Source organism: Prosopis cineraria, unplaced genomic scaffold (assembly GCF_029017545.1).
Source record: "Prosopis cineraria cultivar Desert tree isolate PC_DT_omini unplaced genomic scaffold, ASM2901754v1 PC9, whole genome shotgun sequence".
In the NCBI taxonomy this organism is placed as follows: domain Eukaryota; kingdom Viridiplantae; phylum Streptophyta; class Magnoliopsida; order Fabales; family Fabaceae; genus Prosopis; species Prosopis cineraria.
Genome location: NW_026555340.1, coordinates 2,555,957 through 2,569,485, shown reverse-complemented (window position 1 = coordinate 2,569,485; position 13,529 = coordinate 2,555,957). Strand labels below are relative to the sequence as shown.

The 13,529-nt window shown below is 32.3% G+C and overlaps 1 protein-coding gene across 3 annotated transcripts; it reads left to right on the top strand.

Moving 5' to 3' along the window:
- Positions 1–9,077: 9,077 nt before the first annotated feature.
- On the top strand, positions 9,078–12,928 carry LOC129321016 (KIN17-like protein). 3 transcript variants are annotated; one of them, XM_054966742.1, is made up of 3 exons: positions 9,078–9,442; positions 10,259–10,416; positions 11,570–12,928. In XM_054966742.1, the coding sequence occupies exon 3, from the start codon at positions 11,577–11,579 to the stop codon at positions 12,771–12,773; it is 1,197 nt and encodes a 398-aa protein (XP_054822717.1). In that variant the 5' UTR covers positions 9,078–9,442; positions 10,259–10,416; positions 11,570–11,576; the 3' UTR covers positions 12,774–12,928. The 3 variants fall into 3 exon arrangements, with proteins under 3 accessions (XP_054822717.1, XP_054822718.1, XP_054822720.1); XM_054966743.1 differs by lacking the exon at positions 10,259–10,416; XM_054966745.1 differs by lacking the exon at positions 9,078–9,442 and having other exon boundaries at positions 10,246–10,416.
- Positions 12,929–13,529: the final 601 nt, after the last annotated feature.

Here is a 13,529-nt window from a genome sequence, read left to right as displayed (position 1 = left end):
TCTCGTCTGCATTCCTGCTTGTCCTATTAATTTTTAACTACTTTTTTCAATTTTATCTGAAGTTATAATTGACTTTCTTTGCCACTGAATTTGTTGGTTCATTTCGTGCTTCTTACTCAGCTTGTCTGATGGTGTTGTCGGTTCATATTGTACACCTTATTCAACTTCAACTTGTCTAATGCTACTGAAATTTTAATTTCTGACTCTATTGAAATCTGTTGATGCTGAATTGTTTTCTTTTCATGCTTTTTCTTTAACTTATCTAGTGTAGTGGCTAATTGATTTTATTTAATTGCCTTGTACGTCTCATTATATATAGTTAAAAATGTCTTCTAGTTTAAAAGAAACATATTGAAAGTGGGGGTTCTACTTGTAGTAAAAATGTGGGTGTTATTAGTAGTAAGGTGGATGACAAGTTGTGTGCCAATAAGGTGGGTAATGTTGCATTTGCGTCTCATAAGAGCAAGGAAAATCTATTTGTCTAGTTAGTTTTGGTAAAAAAACAACTTCTAAACAAGAAGAAAAGAGGGCACTAGTAAATATATCAATAAACAGAATGCCAATACACAACAATTCCAACATTGCACAACACAATCCAAAGCATAAATGATCAGCATTATAGTTCTTTTAAACTAAATAATGTGTCATCGGATGTAAAATCTAGTTATTATAAAAATCAATTATATTAATCAATTTTTTACATAATCAATTATACCTAATTAAAATCTAAACACATCCTTCTTGAGGAGGGGAAAATGCATTTGCTTAAGGGACTAACATTTTTTCAACCCTGTAATTGTTTGAACAAGTCATCCCAAAAAAGATAAATGATCAACATACTTTATGGGTAGATCAAAATGGCCATTACCTTTCTATTGAAAGAAAGTCGGGTTCGAAAAAAGGAGAATTACACACAAGGCTCATATAAGAGTATTAATTATTACAAGATCAATTAACAATTGAATTTAGGAAAATAATAATACACTGTGTTGTCAATTATTTTAATTCAATTGTTAATAAACGTTGTAGTAATTAATTTTTTTATATGAGATTTTAATGTAATTTTTCTTTCAAAAAATGCTTTAAGTAAAAGAAGAAGAGAAAAGATGTTTTTTTTTTTTTGTGGATGAATGCCTAGATGGGAAAAAATAAATTTTTCCACAAATGGACTTCTTGGACTTTCTTTGACCAATTTCAATTCACAAGTCACACCTGATGTTGAACCACTTTTATTTGAAATAATAACTAAAAATTGTGAGAATAAGATTATGCACATGTCATGCAATTTAAGAAGAGGACAAAAGAAGGAAAAAAACAAATAAGTTACTATAACTATTGTGAATACTGTATTTTATTCAGACATATTATATATTTAATAATAATAATAATAAATTTAATCAAAAAATATAAAAATATAAAAATAAAATTTAATCCTTTTTAGGATTATATTTTCAAAATCAAAAAAATCCTTAATTAATAGGTTTAATTTTATTTCAACCTAGATAATCTTTTGTTGGTTAGGATCTTATTTCTTTTAATTCATTAAAAAATAACCAAAAAATACAAAAATTAAATTTAATCCTTTTTAGGATTATATTTTTAAAAAAATCTTGCTTGAGTCTTTGAAAAATCTCTCCTAAATTATCTCAATCATTCAAAAATATTGGGAATCAACTTTTCAGAATTAACTTTTCTCTTCTTAAATCTTATTTTTTATTAGAGTGTGTGTGTGTGTGTGTGTTAATCTAATTTTAAAAAAATTAGAAGAAAAAAAAACATTAGGTTGGATGAAACGCCCAGTAACAGCAGACAACCTCAAAACCCAGTAACGGCAAGCACAATTCTTTAAAGCCCTGTAATAGCAAGCACCCTCAAAGCCTAGTAACGGTTGGCACAATTCTTTAAAGCCCTGTAATAGCAGGCACCCTCAAAGCCCAGTGACAGCTGGCACGATTCTTTGAAGCCCTATAACAGTAGGAACTCTAAAAGCCCAGTAATAACTAGCATGTTAAAGCCCTGTAACAGTAGGCACCCTCAAAGCCCAGTAATGGCTAACATGATTCTTTAAAACCCAGTAACAACAGGCACCCTCAAAGCCTAGTAACGGTTGGCACGATTCTTTAAAGCCTTGTAACGGAAGGCACCCTCAAAGCCCAGTAACGGTTGGCACGATTCTTTAACGCCTTGTAACGGTAGGCACCTTCAAAGCCTAGTAACGATTGGCATGATTCTTTAAAGCCCTGTAATGGCAGGCACCCTCAAAGCCTAGTAACAGTTGGCATGATTCTTTAAAGCCCTGTAATGGCAGGCACCCTTAAAGCCTAATAACAGCTGACACAATTCTTTAAAAGTCCTGTAACGGCAGACACCCTCAAAGCCCAGTAAAGGCTGGCATGATTTTTTAAAACCCTATAACAGCAGGTACCCTTAAAACCCAATAATGGTTGGCACCTTTAAAGCCCTATAACGGCAGGCACTCTCAAAGCCCAGTAACGATTGGCAAGATTCTTTAAAGCTCAGTAATGATTGGCACGATTCTTTAAAGCCCTGTAACGGCAGGCATCCTCAAAGCCTAGTAATGGCTGGCATGATTCTTTAAAGCCTTGTAACGATAGGCACCTTCAAAGCCCAGTAACGGCAAGCACTCTTAAAGCCCAGTAATGGCTGACACTCTCAACGCCCAATAACGGCAAGCACCCTTAAAGGTCAGTAACGGATGGCACGATTCTTTAAAGCCTTGTAACGGCAGGCACTCTCAAAGCCTAGTAACAACTGGCATGATTCTTTAAAGCCCTGTAACGGCAGGTACCCTTAAAGCCTAAGAACAGCTGACACTATTCTTTTAAAGCCCTGTAAAGGTGGACATCCAACCAAGTCCCTTGGAACATAAGCAATTCATCCCCATTAAGGTTTTGCTTTGTTTATTTCCTAAATAACATTTCATTTTTAACCCTTTGTTTTGTTTTGTTTTTGTTTTTGTTTTTTTTGTTTAGTTGTAGTTAGCTAAGAGTTTTACCCCGCCAAACAAAATACATGTTTCTTTCTTGATTCATTTTTAAGATAAGAATATCATCTTATGAAATTCTCACTCAGAAATCAAATGAAGATGGGCATCTAGTCAACATATATTTTGTTGGGATCGTTTGTCATTTGTTTACAACATCTTTCTTTTTTATTTTATTTGGTCATTTCCATTTACATCACATTGCTAAAAAAATTATTTTATTGTGTTTGTCATCCAATAGTCTTACAACATCCTTTTATATTATTTGGTCATTTGCATTTACATCACATTGTTAAAACTAAAAAAAATTATTTCATTGTATTTGTTATCTAATAGTCTTACATTCAATCATATCTTGTCATGTCAGGGGCAATTAGGTCTTTTCATAAGTATTGCATGGCCGATCAAAATACATGTTCTATCTTTATTTGTCATTTATGTAAGAATTATAAAACACACTTTTTCATATACTTACATAAGAAACAAGTAAAGAGAGATAACTGTGAACACTGTATTTTGTCCGGGCATATTTTACATTTAATAAAAATAAATAATAAATTCAACCAAAAAATATAAAAAACAAAAATAAAATTTAATCCTTTTTAGGATTATATTTTCAAAATCAAAAAAATTTAATTAATAGGTTTAATTTTATTTTAACCTAGATAATCTTTTGTTGGTTAGGATCTTATTTCTTTTAATTCATTAAAAAAATAACCAAAAAATATAAAAATAAAATTTAATCCTTTTTAGGATTATATTTTCAAAAAAATCTTGCTTGAGTCTTTAAAAAATCCCTCCCAAATTATCCCAATCATTTAAAAATATTGAGAGTCAACTTTTGAGAGTTAACTTTTCCATCTTTAAATTTTATTTTTCATTAATATGTGTGTGTGTGTGTGTTAATCTAATTTTTTAAAAAATAGAAAGCAAAAAATAAAATACATTAGGCTGGATGAAATGTTGATCCATTAGCATTTCATTACAGCCTTAAGAGGCTTTTTCCAGAGCCACAAATGTAGATAAGGCAGAGAGGAGAGATAGATACAGAGAGGAGAGCAGAGCAGAGCACGCACAGAGACGCACGGGCGAGTCAGGAAAGAAGAGGAGAAATGAAGAGCGGACGAAAATGCACATAGAGAAGCAACCCAGGCAAAGATGCACACACCGCGACACAGCAGAAGAAGGGGAAAAGGGTAAAAGAGAGAGATGCACGTCATTAGGAAAGGCAGAATAGAGATGGCAGTCTGAGATGGAAGCGTGTAATGGTAAGTAATCATTTACTCTATATAAAGCCTGGGATCTGAGAAGGATAAAGAGAGGAGAGGATTTCTGGAGGGGAACGAAGAAGGAGAGAGATTAGAAAATTTTTGAGAAGAATAGACCGAGAGAGGGGGATTTTTCTGGAGGAGGACGAGAGAAATTTCAAAAAAAAATAGAAAGCTTAGACTGAAGGATTGAGTGGATTTTCTAGAGGAAGAACCGAGAATCAATTTGAGATTTTACTTCTATTTGGGGAGAGAACATGAGAAGGATTGAGGAAGAAGAGGATTTTTGGAGGGACCGAAGACCAATATCTCCTTCCTGCAATCGGTTTGAGAATCAAATTTTCGTGATTTAAATTATTGCTTTGCCTTTTGATTCCACATCATGTTCTACTCCATGAAATTTGATTTGCTTTAGGAATAGAGTAATTCAAACTAAGTGCATATTTTTAGGATTCCACATCATTCAAAGGGATTGTATTGGTGTTTGTTTCATTCAGAGTTGTATGGATTAAAAGGTTAAAACCACTTTCTCGAATATTAATCAAATTTACTTGTTGTAGCCTGATGATCCTATTATAGTAGCCGATCGCTCTAGGTTTTGATGAATTATGTGTGCTTGTGGGGTGTGTTTAAGATGCCAACTAGAAAAAGTGACACAATAAATTAGGCACCATCTGGAATTTGTAGATATATATTGCTGAAATCTGGTCCTACGTTATGAGTTTAAATATTTAAAATCGTTAGTATGCTTGTTTCATGATTTGGCTAATCTTGGAGATTTTTTTTTAAGAAGTTGTAAATCGTGTGGCTTTGTTTTTTTTTTAAACAATCAAAATGTTATGTGGAAACACTTAGATAATAAAAGTTTGATGAAAATAAAAAAACTGGGTGAAGTTTATGGTTTTAACTAGCATATGCTCGGCTTTAGGTAGCAAGGTGTGGTTTGAATTCATTCTCCCTAAAGGTCGAAGTATGTATGTGTTTTACAACATTTTGGAGTCTTTAAAATTTAGGAATTAGCCTTTATGATTAATCTCAGAAGTTTCACTTTATGCTATTTAAACAATGTTAGCTTCAATTAATTATGTTGTTGTTAACTTAAGGGGAATGCATTTTTTTTTAAATTACAATTCTTTGCTTCTTGAACCATAATTACAAAGATTGCTAGGCTACTTTGACAATTGAACAAGTAAGACCTAAATCTGCATGAATTTGACCATGTATTCTTAAATTTTGTGCTTAATAACATGGCTTCAATTGTCTCAAATAAAATTAGTTGTGTGAAGATTTTAAGAGTCTCCATAATCGATTAAAATAATTTCATACCATGTAAATTAATAAGATTTTATAAGTATGAGAATCAATCTTATATAATAAACATAGGCTCCAATGGCCTATCATTCAAATTAACTCTCCTTTTTATATATACAATTTATTTAAGTTTCAAGTAAAATTTCAAAAAAATCTTCATAAAGGCTTGAATTAATCACATTATCGTGTAGGATAATAAATCCTGGCAGATATTGTGATTCTCAATTTGTATAGAAATAAATAAATGAATTTTGTAAATAAAATGATAAACATTTTTTTAATTAATTAAATTAATAATTTTTGAATTATAATCACATTTACTAATGAAATTTTTAAGTCATGTGAGATTTTTAAATCTCTGTAAACTTTTAAAATAATTGCATTACCATGTGAGTTAGTAGAGCTTCGTAGGTACACCGATTATAATTTCATATAAAATGTACATCACATGAATAATAAATTTGGTAAATTAATAAAAACATATTTAAATAAATTTAATTTTTTATTGTGTGAGATTTTAGAATCTCCACAGATATTTAAGATAATTATATTACTGTATAAGTTAATAAGACTTTGCAGGTTTGACAATTAAGAGTCTTTAAAAAAATGTAAATATGTATATACACACTTAAAATATATTATCAATACTTAAAAATTTAAGTAAAATAAATTAAGTTATTAAATTCTTTTATCGTGTGAGATTTTAGAATCTCTGCAGATATTTAGGATAATCATATTACCGTATAAGTAATAAGGTTTTGCAGGTATGATGATTAATATTCTTTAGAAACACATATATATGCTTAAAGAAATATATTAAGTCACTAAATCCTTTTATCGTGTGAGATTTTAGAATTTTCATAGATATTTAGAAGAATTGCATTATCGTATGAACCAATAAGGTTATGCAAGTATAGCGGTTAAATTCTCAATCATAAAATATAAAAAAATAATTATAAACTCTTTTCTTTTCTTATTTTAGAATTTTAAAATTGAGAAAATAATTAAAATTAAATTATTCTTTTGCAATTTAAAACAACCATATCAAATTTCCGAAAATTATTTTATCCGCAAAATAGTAAATTATTTTTAATCAATTTCTCTTCAAACAATATTTTAACCAATAATTTATAAGCCCAAACTACGTGGACTTTAATCCCCATTACAGGGTACATAGGCCTCAGAGTCTGATTCTGAGTCAAATTCTCTCTCGCAAATAAATAAATATTTCCTACGTTATTATTATCATTTTTTAAAACACATAAATAAAAAAGAAATAATTAAAATAACTTTAAAATTATATTAATTTAGCACAACAAATTTCAGGTAATCGTTTTCACGAATGGGTGTTGTGGGATACCTAACACCTTCCTCACACTCAATCGACTCCCGAACATATTTTCTATTTTTGCAAATCATCCTTGCCTCCTTTAATTGATTTTCCAAGATTGATCTTAAAATTTTGGCAACGACTCTCGTTTCATCTTGTTCTCACCTCGAAGGTCAAAACTTTCACTCTCTCACACCGTTCGCGTCGCATTTTCGAGTGCGACAATTATGAAGAATTATTATTTGTGATATATTCATATTGATATTGATAAGCCCAATTGAATTTATGGAAGGATATCACGACAATGCATAAGAGGATTCGATATTGATATTGATATTTGTTTTGGGGTAGTGTATCCTAAATTTGCGTATTGTGCATTTGTTTTCTCAACATTTAAAAATAATATACTAGGATTAAAAAAGTTAACTATTAATTGACTCAAAAAATTATAAAAAGGAACTTTAAAATTGATGGAAAAGGGTCCATAAAAATATAAATAAGTATTTTAAAAAAAATTAATATTAATTACGTCCCTAAAATTTATAGTTAGTTAAAAAATACATGTATTTCTAAATAATAGATACACTAGTTAGAGTTGGCCCATTTAACTCATAATATTAAAAAAATTTAAAAAAAGAAAATAGGAGAAAATTTTGTGGATATAAACCTTATTTAACATCACTTATTTAGCTGAATCAATTCTTATATTTTGTACAAATATTATAAATTAATATTTTGATACATTTAATATGAATCATGAAGGAATATCAAATTGAAACTCATTATTTAGACATATTTTTTAAAAAATTTAAAAAATTAAAAATAAATAAATGGGTTGGCAAGATGGTCTACTTAACCTGTCAACTCTCAAGAATTAGATTGGATTGGGTTTTTTCAACCCATATAAAAATAGGTTGAATCTAATCCAACTCATATTTCTCTTAACCCATATGAGCCAGCCCATATAATTTAGGTTAGCCCATATTCTCACATCCACGCTTTATTTGGCTAGCCAAAGATGCTCACATTAGTTCTCAATTATTAGATGAATCACCTTTTGATTGCTTGGATAGAGGCAGTAATTTGGGCTAAGCCCGATAGACTAATCCAAATAAGCCCCAAAAATTTTAGAGCCAGACTTAGAAATTTAAAAGATTTTTTTACTCCGAATTTATTCTGGCTTCCCGAATAAACTTGAAGAAATTCAAGCCAAGCTTGGGAGCGAATGGGCTTACCCTGAATATCCCAAATTCCTTTTTTATTATTAAGAAAATAAAATAAAAATAATAAAAATTGAAATTAGATAACAAAATAAAAAATAAAATAAAATAAAATTTAATAATTTAGGTATTCAAGCCAGTCTATATAAGCTTGAAAGCCCAAATATTAGAATCGAGCTTGACTATATGAGTTTTTTTATATGATAGAATACTTTAAGTTTAATTCGAATAAGCTTGATTTAAATAAGGCTGGCCCATCTAAATCACCATTATACAGTTGGGTGCTTAAAGTATTATTGTCAAATGTTAAAGAGAAAAATTTATATATCTAATATAATAAAATAAGGGGGAATGCCATGTAAAAAAGATGGCTTAGGTGGCTCCTTACTCATTGTAAGGAACAAAAGCGGGGGTAACTTGGGTCATTCAATAGCCAACCTTAATAAGTTTAAAAAATTTTAGGATCAATTTTAGCATTTTAGAGAAAAAAAAAAAACCCTTTGCTTCGAACTTATTCAAATTCATTGAATAAGATTGAGAAAATTGAAGTGGCTTCTCTCCATTTTTTTTCTCTTCACTTTCTCGCAATTTTTCATATCAACCATTGGGTCTATTTTTGGATGGTTGAGATTCAATGTTTTATAAAATTAATTTTTTAATTATTATTTAAACATTAAATTTATGAAAATAAATAAATGAATTTAAGATATAATTAATTTTATCTAAATAATAATTCAAGATTTAAGATTATTATTAAAAATAAAAATTAATTTTATAAAATATTAAAGTTTAATTATTAAAAAAATTGATGATTAGGATGGAAAATGAAAAGAAAGTAAATAAAATGAGAAATGGAGCGAAGCTAACTCCTTCAGTGTAAAAATAGCCGAACTAATTTATTTATTTTTTAATAAAAAAATCGAATTAAGTGTAAATTGACTTGCTTGCTTCTGCTATCACACGCGCACGACTCCAGGCCCAACCCTTCTCTCGCGTCTGCGCGACACCGCTTTAGCTTCGCGCCTTCTCGCCCGTCTTCTTCTCCTCCTTTCTTCGGCAACGGCGACGGCGACGGCGACCGTCTTCTCTGCTCGGAAAAAGGCGACCCTCGCCGATCACGGCCTCATGCTTAGTATTTAACGCTCGCGTCGAAAACCCTTCCGTTCCCTGAATCTGATCGTCCTCTCCTCGCCAAAATTCTTCATTCTTCCGGCTTCGTCCTTCTTCTTCGGTTCTTTCTTGGCTCGAGCTCAGGTCCGGATTCCAGACTCACCTCCTGACCTCCCCTATCTGGGTCCTCTGCATTCCTGTAAGTTGGGTCTTCGTTAGTTTTAATTTTTAACTCTAATAGATTTCGATCTTATCTGAAGCTGAAATTGGAATGATGAATTTTTTTTTGTAACAAATATTTTCGATTTTATCTGAAGTTATAATCGATTTTATCTGCTGCTGAATTTTTTTGGGTCCTTTCGTGCTGTTGGTTCATTTCGTGCACCTTGTTCAACTTCAACTTGTCTAATGCTGCTGAAATTTTCATTTTTAACTCTATTGAAATCTGCTGCTGCTGAAATGTTTTCTTTCATGCTCTTTCTTTAACTTGTCTAGTGTAGTGGCTAATTGATTTTATTTAATTGCCTTGTGCGTCCCATTACATGCAGTAAAAAATGTCTTCTAGTCAAAAGAAATATATTTAAATTGGGGGGTTCTACTTGTAGTAAAAATGTGGGTGCTACTAGTAGTAAGGTGGATGATAATTTGTGTGCCCGTAAGGTGGGTAATGTTGCGTCTGCATCTCATAAGAGTAACGAAAAATCTGTTTGTCTAGCTAGTTTTGGTAAAAGAACAACTTCTGAATAAGAAGAGAAGAGGGCACTAGTAAAGAAATTGATAAACAGAATGCCAATACACAACAATTCCAACATTGCAAAATAACACTATCCAAAGCATACAAGTCATTAGTTATTAAAATGAAGAGGGCACTTCTATGGCTGAAATAATGCCCATTATCCAGGAAATCCGTTTATACTGGAATTACAGTTACAGGAAAGTAATGATCTTCTCTGATTGCTTGGAAGCCATGAAGAGGGCAGAATTGATAACAAACAAGATTATGTTTTTATTTCAGCTCACGCCTAATTCTCTTGAAGTTAATTATGGACAATCTTGTCACAAGAAGTTGTAGATCTATTTTTCTTCGTTGACGAACAAGCATTCTGCACTCTGTCGGACGCTGTCTACTGTTGCCGGCCCTGCATAGTTGTTCTTGAGTAAGCAGTGAAGAAGGTTCGAACCCTAGGGCTTTGCCTTCTCCATCAGTGATATTGATTTGTTTCATCAGGCTTTGAATCTAGATTTCAAGTTGTTCCCCACATCATCTATTCCCTGCGTGACCATTCTTGCTTTGTTTTAATTTTTTTCATTTTAATTTGGCTCTTAATCTGGTCGTTAATCGTTTGAATATTTACGCTTTTGAATTTAGGAATATTACCATTTGAGTTTATTATTTTTTTACTAGCTTTTGCTTTAATGGTGTGTAATTGGCTATTTTACGTCCTACCCTCTTCATTTTTTTTTTTTTTTGAATATGAAGTTGAATACATTCATAAACTAAACATAACAGAAATTAGTTTTGTCAGGAGCTCTCTCATCATTCTCCACCTCTAGGTTGAGAGGTGGTGGATGATCAAAGATACAAAAGGGACTATCTAAATTATGAGAGGAAGTAGCAAAATAATTAGCAAAATAGTTGCTTCTCTGCAGAAGTCTTGTAAAATGAGGCTCCAATTCTTGTGATGGAATACCCAGCTCCTTCAATAATGTCATGGAATGGGTGGGAAGCTTCACATCCCTTGGTGATTAAACGAATAGCTTCGAAGCAATCAGAGAAGATCATTACTTTCTTGTAATTGTAATTCCAGCATAAACAGAGTTCCTGGGTAATGGGTATTATTTCAGCCATAGCAGTGCCCTCTTCATTTTGATTACTAGCGACTTGTATGCTTTGGATTGTGTTGTTTGTAATGTTGGAATTATTGTGTATTGGCATTCTGTTTATTAATTTCTTTATGTTATCATCAGTTGAGAAAATTCTCTAGGTATTTGTGATGTATGATCTTGTTAATGACTTGTCTCAAGTTGTGTCAGAGTGTCTAGAACATAAATTAAAAGGGTATTATATCAACTATGCATATTTCAAAGACTTCTAGGGGCAAATGTCCCCAGAGTGTAATTTAGGCTCGCTTATGACTCCATCTCCTTGTCTCTGTTTTAATCTGCTGAAGCATGAGAAAATGCTAACGCTCATTATATTTCTAAACTACTTCTATATGTTGTCTCTTCTGTATGTATCAATCCATATTTGTTTTGGTCATCATTTAAATTTCTGATTGGGTCTCTTTCACAGAAATTATTGAATTTTTAGAGATAATTGATGCAGATTGACAATGGGAAAGAATGAGTTTCTTACACCAAAGGCAATTGCTAATCGCATCAAAGCAAAGGGGCTGCAGAAGCTTCGATGGTACTGCCAGATGTGTCAGAAACAATGTCGAGATGAGAATGGGTTCAAGTGTCACTGCATGAGTGAAAGTCACCAGCGTCAAATGCAAATCTTTGGACAAAACCCTTCTCGGATAGTTGAGGGCTACTCTGAAGAGTTTGAGAGTTCATTTCTTGAGCACATGAAGCGCAGCCACCGGTTCAGTCGAATAGCAGCTACAGTAGTTTACAATGAATACATTAGCGATAGACACCACGTTCATATGAATTCCACCCGATGGCTTACACTAACTGAGTTTGTCAAGTATTTGGGTCGGACTGGCAAGTGTAAGGTTGAAGAAACACCCAAGGGTTGGTTTATCACATATATTGATAGAGATTCTGAGACTCTTTTCAAAGAGAGGATGAAGAATAAGAGAATAAAGTCTGACATGGCAGAAGAAGAGAAGCAAGAGAAGGAGATACAAAAGCAAATAGAAAAAGCCGAGCAGTTGATGCAGCCACCTGCTATTGGATCTGATCAACCTTCACAGGCTGAGCTTCCAAGAGAGTTGAAAGTGGAAGATGGTATTAAGATTGGATTTTCTCTTGGTTCATCGGCAAAACCTATAACCAAGGAAAAACTGGAGGTACCAAAGGTAGTGTTCGATGAGGTTGAGGATGCCGAAAAGGAAGGAAGGAACCATGGAGGCTCTTTAAAGAGGAAAGAGAGTGGTGGTGGAAAATCAACATTGGATGAATTGATGCGAGAGGAAGAGAAGAAAAAGGAGAAGTTTAATAGAAAAGATTACTGGTTGTGTGAGGGAATCGTTGTGAAGGTCATGAGCAAAGCCTTGGCTGATAAAGGGTATTACAAGCAAAAAGGTGTTGTTCTAAAGGTGATTGACAAATATGTTGGGGAAATAGAAATGCTTGAAAGCAAGCACGTGCTCAGAGTTGATCAGGCAGAGCTTGAAACTGTGATTCCTCAAATTGGTGGTCTTGTCAAGATAGTAAATGGAGCATATCGCGGATCTACAGCAAGATTGTTAGGGGTTGATACAGATCACTTTTGTGCCAAGGTGCAGATAGAGAAAGGTCCTTATGATGGCAGAGTCCTCAAGGCAATTGAATATGAAGATATTTGCAAAATAGCCCAGTGAGTATAATAACAAGGGATAAATGTGCATTGTCTTGTAAGGAAACATGTACTTCGCTTGAATATATTCGTGACTCCTCTTTCTGAAGAGTTGAGTCATGTATGGATCTGTACTTTCTATTTTCATCAGGAGGGTTTTCATGACCATTTTCACCTTTACTTTCTTGATCTTGACAAGATTTGAAAACTACCACCTCCTCAAATTTGTGACAGGCGACGACTAAAGTATGCTTTACAGAGACAATAGGTGGAATTTAAATTAAAGCTGAATAAACTATGGTTCTTTCACTTCTATTCTTCAAGGAATTGTATTAAAGCTTTTTTTGTCTACCAAGCTCATAATCCTATGGTGAATGAAATTGGAACACTCGTTCTTTTATTGGTTTAGTAAAGAGGAACAAGATGTAAAAAATAAATTAGAAATATTTTCACTACTAAACATTAAAGTTGCCTGCTTATCCCTTGATGAAGTTACTGCAGAACAAGACATCAGGAAATTCTAATGTTGGAGGAGATGGAGATTCATTTGCGTGGAAAATTCTAGTATTTGCTCTATTGTTTGATTCTTGATGTTTATTTATTATGGACATCTTATTCATAATTGTATCATGTTTTACATTTACATTAAAAGTTTTAGAATGTGGGGTCAAAGGTGTTCAAAACTGATCCAAACAAAAAGATCAATCCAAATTGACCCAAACCAGAATAAATCAATCAAAACCGATCATTGATCAAATTTGCTTCGGTTTTTATGACATAC